Source organism: Sinocyclocheilus anshuiensis, unplaced genomic scaffold, assembly GCF_001515605.1.
Source record: "Sinocyclocheilus anshuiensis isolate Anshui unplaced genomic scaffold, SAMN03320099.WGS_v1.1 scaffold185, whole genome shotgun sequence".
Taxonomy (NCBI): Eukaryota; Metazoa; Chordata; class Actinopteri; order Cypriniformes; family Cyprinidae; genus Sinocyclocheilus; species Sinocyclocheilus anshuiensis.
In genome coordinates, this window is record NW_015539887.1 from 579,091 (window position 1) to 600,077 (window position 20,987).

The window sequence follows — 20,987 nt, forward strand, 5'->3', positions numbered from 1 at the left end:
CTCCTCCATATGGGGACGTGGAGGAGCGCACGGGAAAAAAAGGGGCAAAACAAAAACTTACAAAAACCGGAAATCAAACACGGGGAAGGGATGCCGCTTACAGTTTGGTCCGCTGTTCTGTCACGTTGCACACACACGAGGGACGAGGAGACGCTGGAGAATATGTTGACAGGACTTTATTTGCATGAACCACCAAGGAACCAAGGGAGACGAACACAGGAAGACGTTCCACGAAGACGTACAACAGCGGACAGAGAACTTGGGACTGGGAACACATTTTATACACACACACAGGAGGAGGGGATGACGAGACACACCTGGGAGCAATAAAACCAAGGGAAACACCTGGGACAAATGAAATAAACTAATCAGGACAGGAACAGGAAACTAACCAAATAAGGGCATGGGAAGGCACATGGGGAGCAGGACACACACAAAACATGGAACAGAGTCTGACACTAGTAATTTAACAACTAATATTAATTGTAATCGTTAGCAAATCTCGACATAGATATCCATTTTCATACTATACATTATAATTTTGTGATGCCCAAATTCACTTAATGACTGATTATAGTTGTTTAGTGTTTTATTTTAAATGTATTTATACAAAATAATATAGAATATTGGCCATCTATTGGCTATTGGGCATAACATGCAAAAAATAAAAAGTAAAAAGAGGAAGAAGTCTGTGACAACAATTGGATTAATGCCCAGCATCTTAAAAGATAAGTTTGCTGATTTTTAACCAGCTTTGTATTGTTACAAAAATCAGCAGTATATGTAAATGAACAATGTGTACTTGCACCCAGATCTCTCCAATTATTTGTCGGCCAGACAACACAAAACAAAAAGCTGCAAACTAGCCGAAGACAACATTTACATTCAAAGGAGCTAAAGTAAACAGCAGTTGTAATAAAATAAGGCAGCCCATTTGGCAGATGAAAGGACATCTTTCTGAATTATAGCTCATCTGTAACAGCGGTTATGTGGAATAATTTGATTTATGACTGCAAATCTCATCACGGCTATCCTTCTGAAATTGTGCTATCAACTGAATGACTGTTTGTCAGTTGGGCCGTAGGCAAGAACATTAACAGCATCCACAGGCACAGCTGCCTGAGGAAATAAGCCTGGCCTTTTTTGAGGGCAGCAGTTTTAAAGTTTTTGTCTATTAAACATTTGAAAAAGTTAGTCCAAGTAAAATTTGAAAAATCCAAACTAATACTAATTAAACTAAATACATCCTTATATTTGTTGGATATGTATTGAACACTTTATCTAACTCTCCTGATATATGACTTCATTATTGATTGTTAACAAAAATAAAATATTTTATAATAACTATTATAATTTTGTGTGTGAGTGACATGTAACCTGCAGAGCGTTGATGGCTGGGGCGGAGCAGGTGCGGTGTAACACCTCCATACTTCTTAACAAGTGATTCAGTTCCAGCAGCTGAGCCTCACATACTGAGAGTTCTGAGAGAGAGAGACAAAGAACATTGTGCAGTAAAAAGCTGCAGACGCAGCATTTTCAGAGTGAGATGGATTCATAAATTGGTGTGTGTGTACCTTTGGTGCACCTGTCCATGTCATCAGAAGACTGGAGCCAGGCGGTCACCTTGGCCTGACTGGTAAAAGATACCGGCGAGTGGAGAGAGGACTGCTTTGCAGGAGAGGCACGCTACATAAAGAGAGCAAGAGGCAGAAACATAGACAGAAAATGATTGAGGTGAAAGAGAGAAAGAGTATATATAAGTTCTCCTGTAAAATATGCCTAAAAATGCATTAATGCATAAAAATGCATATGCTATGTTTGGGAGAAACTAGTTACATGTAGTGGAATTAGTCAATTTAATTACAAAATAAATGTAATTGTAATCAGTTACAGTTACTGAGAAAAAATGTGTAGTTAAATTACAGTTACTTATAAAAATGTTTATGATTACAAAGGAGGTTGCATCTGAATTGATTGATTTCTTTCCCAAATTGCACTGACTGCTCTAAAACATGAGACACCAATGTTTCAGGAGTTTAGGACAGAATAGCACACATAACTGTTTTATTCGCTATTTGCGTTTCTGTATGTGCTTTATTTTTTAAGATGAACTGTTTTTCCAAGGTATTGTTAGATGCCAGCGTTTCCTGTCATAGTTATGCAAAGATCTGATTTCAAAAACAGTATTCATAGCCATCAAACATTTTCTTGCTATGATTTTAAATCTGTATTTAACCTCAAAAAGAGGTGCTAAAGTGTGATTTTGTGGTGGCCGTGCTTTAAAATTAAATTATTATCCTCTTAATTCAAGTGATGAAGGATTTCGAAAAATGACATTAATCAGTGTCGAGTTCTACTGTAAGGTTAACCCTGCCTGGTTTACATTTTTTAAAATGATTAACAGTTGAAAACATTAGAAATTTAGAAAAGTAATCAAATGCAATCAGTTGCATTACTTTAATAAAGTAATTGAAATAGTTACACTACTTATTTTAAATAGAGTAACTTGTAATCTGTAACCTATTACATTTCCAAAGTAACCTTCCCAACACTGGTAAACAAATTAAATAAACTAGTCACAGTGTGAAAAATGCTTTTTGAGAGACTATTTTGGGAAAGTTACCACAAATTAACAGAGCGTTTAACCTTGAACAGTCCTTTAACATTCTCTCAAAGTTAAAACACTTGCACAGTCATCGTCATTTTATCTGACATTTATCTTTCCATCTAAACCCTCTACAAGTCCCAAGGCGTTACCTTTCTGATGGACTGACTGTCAGGTATCGTGGGGGAGGAGGTGAGGGGGTAATGAGGGTGGAAGAGCGTTTTCTCATGAGGGAACATGGCGATCTCATTCTGCCTGTAAAGTCTGTGGTGACGCAGCTTAGAGACCCATTCATCAAACAGCTCCTGGGACTTGATCTGCAAGCACAAGGAGACCACAGTTAAAGGTTCAGGATGAAGGAAACCTACTCAAACAGGATTCAGAATCTGTTTTTCTTGACATCGTGCAGCTGCACTTTTAAAATGGTCCAGATTAAGGCTGACCTCATGACTTTGTATTTGAAAGACCTGCTTCCTATTCCTGAGATCAAGAGTTCAAAATGCACTTGGAGAAAAATAAACTAAAGCCGACGAAAACCTATTTTGTCTCTTAAACGATTCTCTTTAGAAGAGGATTCACTACTTGGGAGCAGAATTTCATTTCAGACTAAAACTCTATGTTGGGGTTTATAAAGCTTTCTCTTATTAAACTTAATCTGTTTTGGGATTGTAATGATTTGCTAAAAGCTTTAAACCTGATAAAATTATATAATTTAACACTATTAACCATAATACAATATTGCAATTCATAGAAATTCAACAAGAATTTCATTAAGTGTCAAATAATTTTAAACATTTAGACCCGGGGTACTCAACAGGCGGCCCACCTGCATTAATATTGTGGCCCGCGTCATGCTGAAGATTAATGTATTTTTATTACAATTTGCGCTCAAAATATTAGGCAGTTCGATTTTTTTTATTAAATGTATACAATCGCAGTAGTAAAAGCTGCTTGATCTCTGCAAGTGCTGTAACTAACCACGCGGCACGCCCCAAACAAGAAGTGTTGTCCAACAAAAGAGGACATTTAATAACATGATTTTACTCCACAACATCAGTGTTTGAAATAACTTCATTTTGTGAGCTGATGTGCGGTTTGTGTCATAGAACGAGGCAGATAATATATCCTATACGGTAATAAAGGCTATGTCGATTAGCATTGGATTATAAATATTATTATGAAAATACCAGAGATGGCTTGAAGAACAGCTAAACCATATATCGTCGCGTCGTATGTTTACTGTCGTATATTGTTGGATATTTAAATAAATAGCCAGATCGCGAACAGATTCAATCACCTACGCAATCTTGTTCATAAATGTCAGGATTCAGCTATATGTCTATTAAAGCCTTGAATCACACCCGGTGACATTAAAATCTGCGTTCACGCTGCCACTGAACAGAGAGAGCAGTTTAAGCCTATTTGAAACATCTTTACAAAGTCTTTTGTATCGTTATTTCGGTGTTATGCCGAGTTCACACTGCACGATTTTCAAAGACGTCGCATCACTGTTGGTTTCACACTGAACGACTATCTGGGGTAGCATTCAGTTGTTGCTGTGTTCACACTGCACGATGGAATGACGACAGGAGGTTACAGGAACGGTTTATGATTGAGGCATCCCGGGCACGAGTGAGTTTAAGTGTGTGGGCTGGAAAACAACACCGTCTGTTGTGTGGTCAGGAGAAAAAAAGGGAAATCCTCGGTTGGGTGTTGGTCTAGTCGCTGAGCAGTTTGGAGCAGTCTGCGATCACACAGATTTCGTATTTCTCTGTGGGTGAGAAATATCTGCGTAGAGGAATCGTGCAGGCCGCGGAGATCGACATTGGCTGTAGGTCATCGCCGATGTGTTTTTCAGTCAGAACTAAAACGCTCGGTTCGATGTATTAGCATACCTCTGCCCACCCTGTTCGCGCAGACAGGATACGTCATCAGCGCATTCACGCATGCTGTGCAGACAGAGCGAGAATGGCAGACAAACATCAACAACCCGATCTTCCTTCCTGGTGTTGTAGTACTTTTAAAGTTTTCTCGCCGGTGAATGACACATGATGTTCCCAATTCCAGTCCTCTCGCACCCCGCTCTGCATATTTTGCACGTCTCGCTTAGTTAACACACCCGATTCAGATAACCAGCTCGTTAGAAGTGAGCTACGTGCATGAACTGTGTCACACACACACGTCTTCATATCCAGTGCGAGGACTGGAATTGGGAACCGCTGATGTAGCCTATTGTAGTAATGTTGTCTCTGGTATTCTGGTCTGTGAGCGTATATGCGTTCAGGGGCGTGGCTTTGGACGGCGATTGCAGGGAGGTGGGATGTTCGCTTTCAGTGCTATCAGGCTAAAGTTAGTATTTTTCAAGATCTCCTACTGCACCTTTAAAATGAGATTCGTTCAAAAAACGTTGATTCATTCAGGAATGAAACAAGTGTAGTCTTTATGAGCAAGTCATGAAGTTATGAGTTATAAATAATTTGTTTAACTTTTTTTATCAATTCGTTGAATATTGTATTCTATAAATAGACTGCAGCAATTTTTTTGTAGAAACTAGTAAATTACATGTTTTGTTTAGTTGTCTTTTTTTCAGAATTATGGTGGAAGAATAGTTATATCTATTTTAAAAATAAAATATCACTACCGTTGTTTATCCAGGGGGTTAAGTGCTCACACCAGTTTCTTTGTACTGTGTTTAATTTATTTATTTGTTTATTTTTATTTAATTTTTTTTGTTACTGTGGGGCTATCCTTGTAAAGGGAAAAAAAAAGGGAATTGGCGAAACTGGCCTGAAGTTATTTCGGTAACTGTGAGCACTATTTGAAGTGCTTATATTTTTGGTTTGTTTCTTTATACCTTTGGGGAAGCGTGCTTTTGGTTGTGTTTATTCTTCACTGTATACATTTCATCGGCACAACTCCCCTCAATTGAAAACCTTGAGTATTAATGCCGCGTCTTCTGCATACGCGGTCGGAAATAAAGAACCCCTAGTTTAGATACTTGGCAGTGTTTGAGGAATAGTGATATCTATTTTAAAAATAATGATACAATATAGCTAATATAAATATATTAGAAAAAATAATACTTATTTCTAAAGAAATTTGTGAACTATATTTGCTCAATAATTTTAGTATTTTGAGTTTGTTCAATAGTCTGTTTCAGTATGAATGCAATTTTATTGCATCAATATGGCAAAACAAACTTTTAATCCAATTTTTTGTTTCAAATTTTTACTCTTAATATATATATATATATATATATATATATATGTTGCCGGGTAACAAAGAGTAGTCATCATAAGAATTGCCGGCGGTCATGCCTATCCGTCATTAGGGAGCACTCTCGTGCGTCTGAGCAGCACAGTGAGAAAAATGGAAAGAAAGAGAGTATTTTATTTTCGGGGAACGGTTTATGATTGAGGCATCCCGGGCACGAGTGAGTTGAAGTGCGTGGGCTGGAAAACAACACCGTCTGTTGTTTGCTCAGGGAAAAAAAAAGGGAAATCCTCGGTTGGGTGTTGGTCTGGTCGCTGAGCAGTTTGGAGCAGTCTGCGATTACACAGATTTCGTATTCCTCCGTGGGTGAGAAATATCTGCGTAGAGGAATCGTGGAAAGAGGGAGCGGCATTGGACTTTGTTTTGTGTAAACTTTACAGAAACTGAGACCCTTTATACCTGAGGCATAGGATCATGGAGGCGGATGTTTCTAAGGAGGGAGCCACCTGGGGGGAGGATCGCCCAGGGGCTGGTGCTGCTGCCAGGGCTGACGATAATGAGGGGGCGGTAACGCGTTCTTACAACTCCGGTCACAAATACAGGAGCTGGGGAGGAGACACGATCAGGTGATGTCAACACTTGCTGGGCTGAGCACTGGTAATACCAGGTCTTATGTCTATATTCCCAGGGAAAAGCAAATTGTTCCTTACTGTGGTGACACTAGTAAAGATTGCCAGACCGTAGATGAGTTTATTGAGGAACTCGAACGAGTTATTCGTGTAAGGGGACTGAGTGAAGAGGATCAAGTAGACTTTATTTTGTCACACTTGAGGGGATCGGCTCTGGATGAGGTTAAACTGTGTATGGGGGGGGAGGATGCACAACCGCGGGAGTTGTTTGCATATTTGAGGGCTGCATTCCGTGAGAAGCGTACAACCCCTCAGCTTTTACATGCCTTTTATGCAAGGAAACAGTTAGAGGGGGAAGATCTCAGAGAGTATTCGCATGCCTTGTCGACAATGTTAAACGCGGCACTCCAGCAGTCGCCTAATGCAGTGCAGGATGTGCAGGTAGCTCTAAGGGATCAGTTTGTTGAAGGAGTAAGGGATTCCATACTCCGTCGGGAATTGCGCAAGATAGTGCGGGATCGACCTCGTGTGACACTATTTGAGGTCAGAGAGGAAGCTCTGTTATGGTGTGCAGAAGATCGTCCCCGTGGTGCGGGTATTGCTAGAAGTCGTTACTTGCTGGGCCTGGGTGTTGAAGAGGGTACAGGGTCCCAGAATGTGGGTGCATCGTCTTCGGGAGACCTGAATGCTGTCTTGCAGGAGGTAGTGAAGGCAGTAGTTCAACAAGGGAAAGCGATTGGAGAGCTAACGAACGCGGTCCGCAACCTCACCACTCAAAGAGTCAGTTCAAGTTTGGAAAGGCCCCAAAGGGCTACGGTTAGGCCCAGATATACGCGGGACGGTCAGCCAATTTGCTTGAGGTGTGAAGCTGTGGGACATATAGCCCGCCAGTGTACGGCGCGGCTTAATCAGGAAGGTCAGGTGTCGGCCTCTGGGGAAACAATGGCGCCGGAAAACGGGGTCCCTACATTGCGCAGAGCCGAGCAATGAGAGAGGGTGTCCATGGCTCAAGCAACAGCTCACTGACTAAGGAGCATTTCTTGGAACGGGCAGTGGGCCAATGCCCTGAGGTTGAGATCAGTATAGGGGGAAAAAGTGTCAAGTGTCTTTTGGACACAGGTAGCAATGTGAGCACATTGGCGGAAAGTTTTTTTAGAGAACACTTACATGGGGAAGATAGGGATATGCACAGCACCTCAAAGTGGTTGCGGATTACAGCTGCTAATAAATTGCCCCTCCAATATTTGGGATACGTCGAGTTGGATATTCAGGTGATGGGAGTAACGATACTTGGCTGCAGATTCTTGATAGTCCGAGACCAGAAAGATGGCCACCCCATATCATCCGCAAGGGAATCCCCACTGTGAGCGGTTTAATCGCACTCTACATGACCTGTTGCGCTTGCTACCCCCCGACAAGAAGAAGAGATGGCCTGAACACTTGCCGGAATTAGTGTATGCTTATAACATGACGCCCCACTCCTCCACGGGATACTCCCCGTATTATATGTTGTTTGGTACACAACCGCACCTTCCGGTTGATGCTTTGTTGGGACGGGAGTCTGAGGAAGGTATGGAAACCAACTGGTTGTCTGTTCACAAGGAGCGACTCCAGGACGCTCATGCTAGAGCGAGAGAGTATGCAGAAAGAAAATCAGCGGAACTGACTGAACGGCATGAGAGTGAGGTGTATTGCCCAGGGATTGCTGTTGGACAGCAAGTTTACTTGAGGCACTGTCCGGCAGGGAGAAATAAAATTCAGGATGCGTGGGCACCACAGGTCTACGTTGTGAAGAATGTTCAGGGAACTGCCTATGTGGTGGAACCAGACGGAGGCGGTGTGGAAAAAAGGGTTCATCGGTCTCACCTTCACCTTGTCCACGACCAACCCCAGTGCCAGCACCGCGTAGGAAAGTAAGCTTTGCGAAAGAAGTTGTTAGTCCATTGCATGAGGAAATATCAGCTCCTACTGACATCGAGTGTGTAGTTGTGGAGGAGACTTGGCGTACTGCGACAGGGCAATCAGTGCCTTCAGCGGATGAATGTATGAAACGACCCAGTTCCCAGGTAAATGATTTGATTGCACCTGAGATTGAAGAACAAGAGAGTGTTGAGGAGACACTGACTGCATTGGAGAAGAGTGTAGATGAAGGAGGTGATGGCATGGGGGTGGCTCCTATAGACATGGGTCTGGATACTGTTGAGAAGCGTCCAGTCCCTGCTCAAAGGAGTAATTTGGTGGCCCCGGTTGAGCCTAGAGTACCCGCCCCGGCGCCACGTCGGTCACAAAGGCAGACTGCGGGTAAGCACAGTAACCCATACAGCCTGCCCAAGTCAGTTTGCAATGCAGTGTCCTTCAGCCCAGACATTTTGTCTCAAGTTTTGGCCGGCATGGTAATCTATACATCCGAAAAACTAAAAAGTACTGTGGACGGGTAAAAAGGGGAAGTCCACGCGGACGTTGACTTATGGCAGAGGAGAGTGTTGCCGGGTAACAAAGAGTAGTCATCATAAGAATTGCCGGCGGCACTGCGGTTAATAAAAAGAAAATTATTGGGGGGGAAATTATATATACAGTATATATATATATATCTATATATATATTAGGGCTGGAAATTTAACACGTTAATTAGATTAATTCATTACGGTGAAAAATAATGCGTTAAAATTATTAACGCATTGTGTTATCACCTGTATTAACGCACTTACCCCGCCACAGACCTATGTGTGGGTCATCTGACATTTCATACAGCTGATTGATGACAAATATGAGGCAGGGCAACAACTCACTTTGTGATGAAGCTTAGAGAACGTAGTTAGAATGTCCCTAAAATTCAAGATATGGGGCAAAAATGCCCCTGTTTGAGAACGCATTATTCAAGTGGCGCTGCACAGACCAATCGGTGTATGACATCAAAGTACCGCGAGAGCGATTCAAAAGCATAAGGAGCCGTCTGTATTTAGAGTATCATTTCATTAAAGAAATAATTTCATATTTCCATAGTAATAATAATAAAATTAATAAAATAAAATAATTGACAATTGTGTCATCATTTACTCACCCTCATGGTTCAAAAGAGTTTATGTAATCAATTTTATCAAACAAAATATTTCTTGCTGAAGCTAATGTTTGTAATGTCTGTTTGATGCTTTACACAACAATGACTTTAAATGATCTTTTGGGAGTAATTTTTCAGCCAAATTGGATGTGCGATTTATTTGCAATTAATTAGATTCATTAATTGCCACATCATGTAATTAATTAGATTAAATTTTTTTATAACTTACCAGCCCTAATATATATATATATATATGTGTGTGTGTGTGTGTGTGTTTTCTTGTTATTTTTTTATTGAAATACTTATCAGAATGATGCACTTTTTTTCTTCTTGTATGCAAATTGTATTAACTAATACAACTAACTAGTGCAATTCTACTTAAATTGTAATTAGAACTGTAATTCGAATTTAAGTGCAATTATACTTAATTAACCTATAATTGAACTTCAGAATTAAATTAACATTTTTAATACATATTACCTATAACATTCCATTAATTTAAACTGAAATTTAATTTAAACTGAATTATACTGGGATTTAAAATTCATTCTCAGTTCAGTTCTGAATATCAAAGTACATCAAATCTCTTTCTCACATAGCCACAAAACTCCATTAAAGAAATCATAACTACTCAGTGCTACTTTAACATAAGGCTAAAGCAAATCTCCTGTACCATCACAATGTAACATGTTCCAGTAAAACTGCAGCAAAATTACGGTATACACCAATCTCCACTAGTGATTTTCCTGTGACCGCAGAGCATTCTGACTCTAAGGCCAGTCTAATACTATAATTGTTGTGATACCTTCAGGTGATAAATGTTTTCTTCAGCGTCCAGATCAATGCACTTGGCTTTCTTCTTAATGGCCATGACGGACAGCCCCACATCAATGCAGCCATGGAGCTTGCCTTTCTCGACCTGCACAAAGCACAGACAGAAGGTTTGACCTATAAATATCACCCCTACCTTGTATATCAATACAACAGATGCTACTTTGTTGCAATGTACTCAAATTACTACTGAGCAAATATGTTGCTCCTGGTTAAACCTCAAATGAATATAGATTCAAATTGAATTCTTGGCTCTTGTGCTTTTCCACAAATAATGAAATCTACTGTGATACAACAGCCCTAGTCATCCCATCTTACTGTGGCTATTTCATAGGTTTGCATGAGTGACATAGAAGTAGTGATGAGAATTGTGAAGAATTTAAGAATTTGATTCCATTAATAAATCTTTTAGCATTTATCAGGAATACATATTTGAAAAAAGTAAATAAATTTTATATTTTAAAAATAATACTGACAAAACTATAAAGTTTATCTTTAACTACATACTGACATATAACTGACCAGTCAATAACTACACTGATTAGCTAAAAATATTAATTAAAAATGACCTGCTCAAAAGAGTAATTTACCCCATAAACTCACTAAATTTAGAATTTGTGAGTATATAGCCCTCTATAAGCATATTGTGCATTCAAAACAGTAAATTTCACAAAAGGTGACAAGTTTGCAGCACATTAAATGCAAGAGGGCTCTGGCTAATTTTGCTAATGGATAACCTTGTCAATGATCCATTCTCACAGGCACATTCAACTAGTGCCCTTGATTTAGAGGCCAAAAAGGCTCCAGCTACATCTGAAAGATATATGGCAGGTTGAATACGTACGTTCATTATAAATTAATACCCTGGCTCTAAGTGTCCACTTCATAATGCTGTTTAGGAGAGCAGACTGGCATGAGGGAAGGTAGGTTGTATAACAGATTCTGTTATGAAATTTTCCGCTTTACATTTGCAAAATATCGGTTCTAGACGATGCTATCAAACCCTGGGGACATTAACTTTGATTTTACATTCCCACAGCTTGAGGCTTTTATCAGCAGGAAACATATATTGACAGAAAGATGGAGGTTTAGGACCACTAAAGATTGCTGGAGCTCTGTGAAGACTTACATGATGGGGAACTGACCACTAATAGTCCTGAGTGCTTTAGTTCAATGGATTGAGTGAGTGTGTGTGTGTGTGTGTGTGTGTGTACATGTGGGGCCATTTAGACTCACATCAGCTGCGCATTTGGCGTACTTCAAAATGCCCTTGTCCAAGTAGAAGAATCTCTGTGAAGAAAGAAGCACAAAGAGGAGAGGACAGAGGAGAAACTTGGGTCAGATTTATTTGGTAAATGATGAATGTCCTCTCAGGGGATGCTTACACACTCTTGATGAATGAGAGGCTGTGTATCGCTATGCCTCTTTTCTGTCTATTCTTGTATTCACTGTTTGGTTGAAGGGGAATATGGGTATTTTTGGAGAACAGACCTTTGAATGGCTTACTCAGGGTTGTATCTGAATATTAAACTGGCATAGAAGTATTTTTGCATGCATCAAAAATGCTAACATCACCTTTAATTGTGTTTGTGTGCTTAAATTGAACAGAATGGGTGCTTTAATTGTCAACACTGAAAAAAGTTAAATGACTGTGCCATTTATTTAAAGTGCATTTTTATGTTGGTCTAATCAAAAATCACAATTTCTGGTTTAACCTGTTTAGTTCAGTTTGGCTAAAATCAAAAAGGACTCATCATTGAAAAAATTAAAAGAAACAACAGACATTAGTGTGGGATTTATTAATGTTTCTGGTGTTTTCATTGTTGTTGTTAGTCCATAACAGACAAGATGATGCATATTTTAAAAAGACAGCACAACAAACATTAAGGTCTTTTGTCTTAATTTTCATATTATAGCTCATTTAGTTTTTGTTTAGGGTGAAATTAAGTTATAAAAACCCCAAAAATTATTATGTTGACCTACATTAACATGCTGTCTCGTGTCTGAAGAAAATTTGATTAAGTGTGATTTTTATAATAAATAATTTCTATACTCTGTATGAATGTTATTGTCTACGAAAATAAATATTTTTGATTAATATTAAATAAAAAAATCAATTTGGCAGTAACAAATTCGAGTATTTTTTAAAGTGGAGAGTCCATCAGAATGAGTTAGTACGAATCCGCTCAGATCTGGAAATCTCTGCACTAATTTATCTAATTATTCCACTTTTTCCAAAAGATTTTTGAATTAATGCATGGCCATTTCCTACATACCTTGTGCCAGCCTTTCATTGGCCACTTTCTCTTCTTCAGCATGTAGCCAGCCTGCTTCTCTGGCTCCTGAACATTGGAAAGACCACCACGCAAACCCTCCACAATCTCCCAGCTGTCCTGTACAATTCAATTCAATACATGCACACACTGTACAATGAATCAGTGTAGTGTTATTAACTCAGTGCCTATTAAAACATTTTCATAATAAATGTTGTTCTAATGATGAAAAACATGCAATGTGAAACCAGAGAGTCAACAAATAAAGACAAAGTGAGGAAGTCACTTGACAGATTAATATGGAATAGAGTAGACATTATGGTTATTTAATAAGTAAATTAATATATACACTTTTTTCAATTATTTTTCATGATATATAGTGCTTTCATGACATAAAATTAATTATCATGATATATAAGATTTTGGTCATACCGCATACTTCTTATCTGAGTGATAAATACTGTAGATATTTGTGGATTTAAAATGAATGATGAAAGTGTGGATTGAAAAGTGATGAAAATAGTTTTAAATGTAAATAAATTTACAGAAAATGTTTTAGAAAGACATGAAGGCAACGGATAGAAAAATAGTTGCTGCAAACAGGATTCTTCTCCATTTGATATCAGAATGTGGGCAATTAACAATGTGCATACTGTTCTCAATCAGGTGGAAATTTAGAGAGGATAGATATTCTCTTTATTATTTAGAGCGCTGACAGACGGGACAAAAATGTGGGTCTTCATTCTCTCTCTTCAGCAAACTCTCTCTTCCTCAAGGCAAGAGCTGCACTGCCCAAACACATGCTCAGCAATTCACTACATCAAGGACAACTTTCAAAGAGGCATCTCTATAGCCAAGGACAAAACCCAAACATGTCTTAAGAACCACATAGTGTGACTAATGAAACCAACCGCTCTTACACAACAGCTCAAATCAAAGAGCAACACAACCTTCAAAAGGTACTGTGTTATGACAGTGAAACAGCCCAGCTAATCAACCAACCCTTGTGAAAAGGAGGAACACTTTAGAATAATTTAAAAACTTATAAGACTTACTTATTAGAGAATATACTTTTAAATAATAATACTAAATGTAATGTTTTCAGACAATAATTGCACGTTAATTGCAATAAAAATCTAATATAGTTTAAATGCAATTAGCTGAACTGTAGTTTTTCTTGACTCACTTAAAGGCACAATATGTCATTTTCGCCGCTGGAGGGCGCGTATTCAAAACAAACAGAGGCAAAGGCGTAGTTTGATGATGCCGTGACTGAGTGTGGAATTATGGGAGCCGATGCAATCCGATGGGACTTCTGCTCCGATGGGCAGAAATCATGTTCATAGATTAGCTAATGTATTAAAGATTTATTAAAGTTTTAGAATAAAGCAGGGTGAGGCTGAAAGCCGTCGAAGCGAAACGAGGCCGCTGAACGAGCGTGACACACGGCTCGAAATCAGCGGAGCTTTTATTATGCCACAGTCGACCGCTTCTGCTCTTTCCGGTCGTGCATATGTGGGGGAAAAAAGCAGCACTGTTTTATCATACTAGATACATTTAAAAGTTCTGTTATAATGCTACTCTGTGCGGTCGTCACCGGTCTATTAAAACGCACAACATATTAAAGCGTCTTTGGTTTTTCCATGTTTTCTACAAAACAAAACCGGAAATCGAGGGGTTAGGACATCATTGGCAGGCGACACAATGACACTATGGACACGCTCCGTGTCACTAGTTAAAATTGCTTATTACTCTGGATTTAAACATTCTTCGAAACATTTGGGATAATGTAAGTACACAAGTCAGCAAAATATATAACACTGTTCTAGTGGTTTTTGGATATTTTAATAAAAAAATCTTACATATTGTGCCTTTAACTAGGACTTAAGTACATCTTTATATGTAATACAATAATTGTATTGTAAACTAAAATATACTAGAATGTCATTTCTATGGAAACTTGTATGTCATGTCATGTTTAAACTTGTTTGTAATTATACATTTGTAATGAAGCTGCAATACATTCAAAATATATTAACTTTAAATAATAAATAATATACAATTTAAATAATAAAGTAATATCGAATAACACACTATAGTTAACAATATAATCATGTACTTTACATGTGCTTTAGAACACATCAAAAGTAAGGGTACTTGTTTAAAGCACACCAAAAGATTATTAAAATATAATGAATGTACGCTAAAGTAAAACTTTGAATTTGCCATTATTACAAAATGCGCATTTTAAACGTGTACTTACTGTATATATATATACACGATAGAAAAGCACACATCTTTTCCACAAAGGGATGCATTGAAAACTATCTTTTGTTACCCATGTATAGTGACACAAAGCACAAAGTATACAGTTATACAGGAGCACTGTGTAGTCATAGAACATATACTATAAAGTAAACTATACAGAACCAGCAGTCTCAGAAAGTATTTATTTTATTTGATAGATAGTTCTGAGGACATTTCTCTGAAGAAGTGGGTACCAGATCACCTGGTGGGATTTCAGCCCTCTTTGCAGTACTTTGAACTCTACACAACATAATTCCATGATGTTGGTATTGAGAGTAACGTCTGCCACCCGAACAGTGAAACATAGCTCCGCTTAGAAGGAGTAATGAGCTTTATAATGCTACCAAATGATGAGATTAGAGATTACAGTCTCATAATCAGGTCAGCGTGTTCATCTGAGGAGAAGGGCACGCATCCGCCCTCCGGAGCTCAGAGCATATGAACGCACACATGTGCAGGTGTATATATGCACACAGATATTTTAAGTCTATACACAATAGGAACAAACCTGTGTGAACAGTGATTGAAGACAAATAATGGCAACCAAAGGTCTGAGAGCAGACTTTTGAACCCTGCTGTATTTATCCTTCATTTCCACAGAACATGATTAGTTTGCCACTAATTCCCTCAGACAAAAGCCTCGGGAAGTGTTTCGGAATTGCAATAAATAAAAAAAACAAACGGCTGCTAAGTTTTTATTCATCCGGCGCTCAAGGCTCATTTCATAGATCGGTTATATTCATATTTCCCACAGTCATCTGACTGAGAACAGAGAGATTAATACTGTGTTTCAGCACAGCGGGTAATGGGACTGATGAAGATAAAGTGGAAAAGCGTAGCTGAGAAATTTTTGGGTAAAGTCCAGAAACATTTTGTCTAGTCCACTGCTTTCTGCTTTCATCTGCGCTGTCGGCTAGTTTTTCATTTGCTTTCAGAAAATTATATAAAAAAAACCCTAAGCACTATAAATATTTATACTCTAAAGGTCCTTTTTGTATGAAGCAAAGTATCAGGAGACGTTAAGGCAAGCTAGTCACCCTAAGACCTATAAACAGAACATCAGGCTCTTTGAACAAACACAGCTATCTCTTGTCACTACATTTAAGCTAATATTTAGTAGATGCTTGTATCCATGGATTTTTTTTATTTTGATCAACATCAAGATTTTAATGCTAATAATTATATGAATGTATACAAGAAAGTATATTTCAGTCAAAACAGCCCTTAGAGTAGTTTTAGCATATAAATGGATGACAATGTTAATTTTTTTGGTCGTGGCCGACTAGATCTACATTTCCACTTCTGTTATTGCTGCTGCTGCTGCTGCTGTTGTTATTGCTGCTGCTGCTACTGCTGCTGTTGTTATTGCTGCTGCTGCTACTGCAGAGCAAGTAGGGAGACTTGTTACTGCCAAGACATACACAGACAGATAGCTGATCTAGACAGGTGGAGCTGGGGGAGGTGGAGGGTATCAGAGGTACTCTGATAGCACGCTGCTGAACCATTTTACAGCAAAATCAGAACCAGACAATTTAAATGTTGACCAAATAAGCTCAACGGATGCAGTTACAGCTGTAGTTTACTAGCCTTGTAGTGAACAATATGATTGCTAGCAGATTATATACCAAGGAAAAATCAGCCTGCACCATGTAGAGTTTCCTGACTGATATAAAAAAAATGGTTTGTCTTTGCATTGTGCATTTTTCTGGTATGCACTGAGCACTGTATTTTGAATAAAGACTTTTTTTCTTGGAGAACAGGCTTTCATACTTTTTTTACTATAAAAGGGTGAGAAAATGCTATAAAACAGTTGTAGATTATATATTTCATGTCACACTGCAGGATGTCAATTTCCCAAAAGTATTTTACATCAACTACCTATTTACAGTACCAGCAGGACAAATATTAAACCTGGAAAATCAACACAACTGAAAGTCTCAATTTATCTCGCACGCACTAATATAAAACAGTGGGAAGTCTATGTCTTCTTCACCCTCAGTGCATTTGTATTTGATAGTGCTAGTTATGCATTTTGATTGCTTTGCATGAAAAATTAGACATCAGCCACAAGATTTGAGGTTTAACTGTTATCTCTCCAAAGGTGCAGGTTGAGTTACAGTTTTAGAAAAAAAGGTACAAAAGCTGTCACTGAGAACCTTTCAAAAGTACTAAAAGGTGTACCTTTTGAAAGGGTACCGCCCCATTGACAGCTTTTGTACCTTTTTTTCAACAAAAGTGATACTTCTATAAATGTAGCTCATCGTCTGCCAAATCAAATGCATACACACTTACCTGTCTGCTGTCATGTTTGGAGGAGGAACTGCTATTGCTGTGAGATGGAGAGGAGATCTTCTGGGACATAGTGGAACTTTTTTCCTCTGAGCTCATCTCCTGCTCTCAGTGAGAGGGAGAAGGTAAAAAGGAGAGGAAGAGGAGGAACTGGAGGAGAGGAAAAGAGGGATGGGGAACCGACAGCTCAGCAGCTGTGGGTCTCCATTTGCTTGTTCTTCCAAAGCTTGGACACAGTGTTCGAGCCTGTGGACAGATGAAGAGAGAAAGAAAGGATTGATCAGGAGATGTATGTGAAAGGCAACCTCAACACGATGTCAGGCTTTCATCTGTACAGGTAATGAACACCACTCGCCCACCACAGGATATCAAATAGCAGAATTATCTGAAAGTATAAAGGCTTGGTCAGCAAGACACACAATCTGAGGGTTGTGTTGAGGAAGGATGCCAGCCTGAATCACTGGACATACTATAGATGCCGTCCCCGGATCATCTCCCACTCTCTCAGCTTCTTCTTAAGAAACTTATGAAAAGTGTGGGGGCTATATTGAACACACACTGACTCTATGAATCTGTGCTTCATTTATAGCAGTAACAGACGTCAGAGATCGCCGCTCTATAGTAACCGTCCTTCCTTCCGTCTCATCTCATCCACGCTGCTGTCTTCCTCTCAGTGTGGTTCTCACATGAATGGAGAACAGAATGCAAATGTCCTCTTGCTTTGTGTCTGGGTTTGTTTGAAGTCATGTGTCACGACAGCACCATATGCATACTCGTGTTAGAGCACCTGAGTTGGTTATTAACGCAGGTTACAGGGTGTGGGATACATGTCAGATACACATAAAATACGAGACATAAATTAACAAAACTGTCACAATAAGTTTAAATACACCTATGGCTTGTATTTAAAATCAGTTTGAAATTATGTAAGCAAATATGATGTATTATGTATCCATAATACTAGTTCCCCTTCAGGAACTCGAGCTGCGTCGAAGTCGCTTTGGGAACGCCTCTGCGTGACCGCGTTCTGAAGCACGTGTCAAATCAGCCCAATGGAGTAGCGAGACGTCACGAGCGGGGTGACGTAAGCACCAGAAAGTATAAAAGCGCATCCGGCAGAGCGCAAACCAGCTTCTGCTCTTCAGTAGCGCTCTGTGTATGTGTCTGTCTATTTACTGTTGTCTGTCCGTACAAGCATATATAAAAAACAATCATGAAAAAGTCTATGGCGAACGACAGTCTCGAATTATTCAAAAGAACATCGTGGGGCTGAATGATAAAGGATATGGGACGATGCCAGTGGTGGAGCAGACGCTTCCGAGCTATCTCTCCCCATCCTCAGCATCGTCCCTGAAGGCCCCAAAGCTTCCCACCAGGCCCGTTAGGCTGACATCGAGTCTGGTTGGGAAAGCTTATACGGCGGCAGGTCAGGCTGGCGCATGTTTGCACACCATGGCACTACTGAAGAGCAGAAGCTGGTTTGCGCTCTGCTGGATGCGCTTTTATACTTTCTGGTTCTTACGTCACCCCGCTCGTGACGTCTCGCTACTCCATTGGGCTGATTTGACACGTGCTTCAGAACGCGGTCACGCAGAGGCGTTCCCAAAGCGACTTCGACGCAGCGTCTCGTTCCCTCGGGGAACCATGGTTACATACGTAACCTAGAGACGTTAATATTGGTGGATCACTAACAACATATTACACAATATATATGAATAAAATTATGAGTAACATTTTAGTACAGGGACCAATTCTCCCTATTAGCTAGTTGCTTATTAACATGCCTATTAATAACATATTGGCTGTTTATTAATCCTTATAAAGCACATATTCTGCATGACCATATTCTACATCCCTAATCCTACCCAATACCTACATTTAACGACTAACTTACTAATTAATATGCAGCAAATTAGTAGTTTATTGAGGCAAAAGTCGTAGTTAATGGTTTGTTAATAGCGAGAATTGGACCTTAAAATAAAGTGTGACCAAATCATGATTTGTGGTAGTGGATCTTATATGTGCAAAGCATTTGTTGAATTTTATATTGTGGCTGAGATTTGTTTTGTTTTTTCTAGCATGTCTTTTGATGGCATTTTGAAAAGTATATTCCAGTCTGTCTCCCGACTTTTCTTCATTACGAGCAGTAGCACAGGTCACAATGTGGGACACGGGAATGCAGCAAGGTTAATTAGATTAGTTTTGCACTCAACAAACCAAACACCCCTTCATTTCCATCGGCCTGTGAAGTGAACGTCAATAGAAACACACAAATCTCTCATCCCACTCTGTTGTTCACTCCTTCTTTTAGGGAAATTATACTTCAGCTCAAGCTGTCTAAAATTTCTCTTCTCTGGGAGTAGGACACAGAAAATTGTGAAAATGAGCAGTATGTCGACTCTTCAGCTAATGTGTGCATCAGCATCATGTGTCTGCTGCACATCGGCATACTATGATTTAATCAATTCCTGTGAGGATGGAGTAATCTGTGTTACTTAATTCAGCAGTGTGGTGAATAACCAGCCTCAGTGCTCAGTGCTCTTGGAGCAAGTGGAGGCTTGGAGCAAGAGTGTGTGTGGTTAACTTGTTGTTGACAAAAGTGTGTTGAAAGCTCTTAAATCCTCATGTGGGAGGACTCATTTAACCCAAACATGTGATTTATTTTATTTTTCTGTTAAGACCAAAATGTATTTTGTTTCTTTCATTTTTTTTTGTGGGAAGCTGTAGGGAGTAGTGATGCAAAGTCTGATTCATTTCCGCGAACCGGTTCTTTTCGGACAGATCGGCTCATTGAACCGGTTCAAAAAGCCGATTCATCGGTTCCTGACATCATCAAGCAATAACGTCTCTTACGCATTTCTTTTCTAACAACTCAGTGCCATGTTGTATCAATGGAAACATTCAAAAATAAAGTTATTTGTGTATTATTGCCATATAATTCACCTAAGTTAATGGTGTTTGTGGTCACAGTTTCATTCGCGGATCCTCAGACACGACTGACTGACCAATATTGACTAGCCTACAACTTGGATAAGATTCCTAAAAGTTTCGCACCTACAACACACATTACAGACATTGATGCACAAACGCGGATATGTTCTACATGTCTACAGTATAAAGAATGAATAAACCAGTCTTATAAACTCTTTGATTTCGCTTAAGCAACTTTAAATATAATAAATAAACTATTGTAAAATTTATTTACATCACTCGACAGAAAAGTTTTGGCAGGTTTTAATAAAATGTAAATGAATAACCGTCATAATAAGCATATTTCCAGTACGTGCCTCAGGCTTGCACAGTATCGTCAACTCCTTCATCAGAATCTTCGGTAATCCTCGGCAAACTTCGCCACGGCTCATTCGGTTCTTGTTGAGTCCTCGGTAATCCTCGGCAAACTTTGACAGTTGGTTGAACCGGCTCATTCGTTTTTTTTTTTTAGTTGGACGTGCTACTTCGGCTGTGCGTCCTGCGTCATTAACCCGGAACTAAAGTTCGATTCAGTTCGATTTGTGAACCGGCTCAACCGGTTACTTCCGGAGAACCGGCTCAAAAGAACGATTCGTTCCAAGAACCTAACATCACTAGAAGGGAGGTGGTTGCCATTTATTTTGACTACCCTTTTTCTCCTGTTTAAGGAAAGCAAGGGAGTTAGTGTAATATTTTGTACTTTTTTTATTTTATTTTTTTTATTTGTTGGATTAGGTAGATTGTTTTTGGGAGTTAGTATGTTCTGTTTATTATGTTGGCCTTGACCCGTCCTGAAGTTCTGATGGCTTCCT

At 39.2% G+C, this 20,987-nt stretch overlaps 1 protein-coding gene across 2 annotated transcripts in view; it reads right to left on the reverse strand.

Moving 5' to 3' along the window:
• Positions 1 to 20,987, reverse strand: part of LOC107685532 (oxysterol-binding protein-related protein 3-like) — an 83,011-nt gene that overhangs the window by 23,411 nt on the left and 38,613 nt on the right. For both annotated transcript variants that reach the window (XM_016482146.1, XM_016482145.1), the window contains exons 2-8: positions 17,209 to 17,451; positions 12,613 to 12,729; positions 11,573 to 11,626; positions 10,311 to 10,424; positions 2,758 to 2,922; positions 1,575 to 1,686; positions 1,378 to 1,481 (exon numbers count right to left, since the gene is read on the reverse strand). In XM_016482146.1, coding sequence (XP_016337632.1) covers positions 1,378 to 1,481; positions 1,575 to 1,686; positions 2,758 to 2,922; positions 10,311 to 10,424; positions 11,573 to 11,626; positions 12,613 to 12,729; positions 17,209 to 17,304 — 762 coding nt within the window. In that variant the 5' untranslated portion in view covers positions 17,305 to 17,451. The remainder of the gene's footprint in view (positions 1 to 1,377; positions 1,482 to 1,574; positions 1,687 to 2,757; positions 2,923 to 10,310; positions 10,425 to 11,572; positions 11,627 to 12,612; positions 12,730 to 17,208; positions 17,452 to 20,987) is intronic.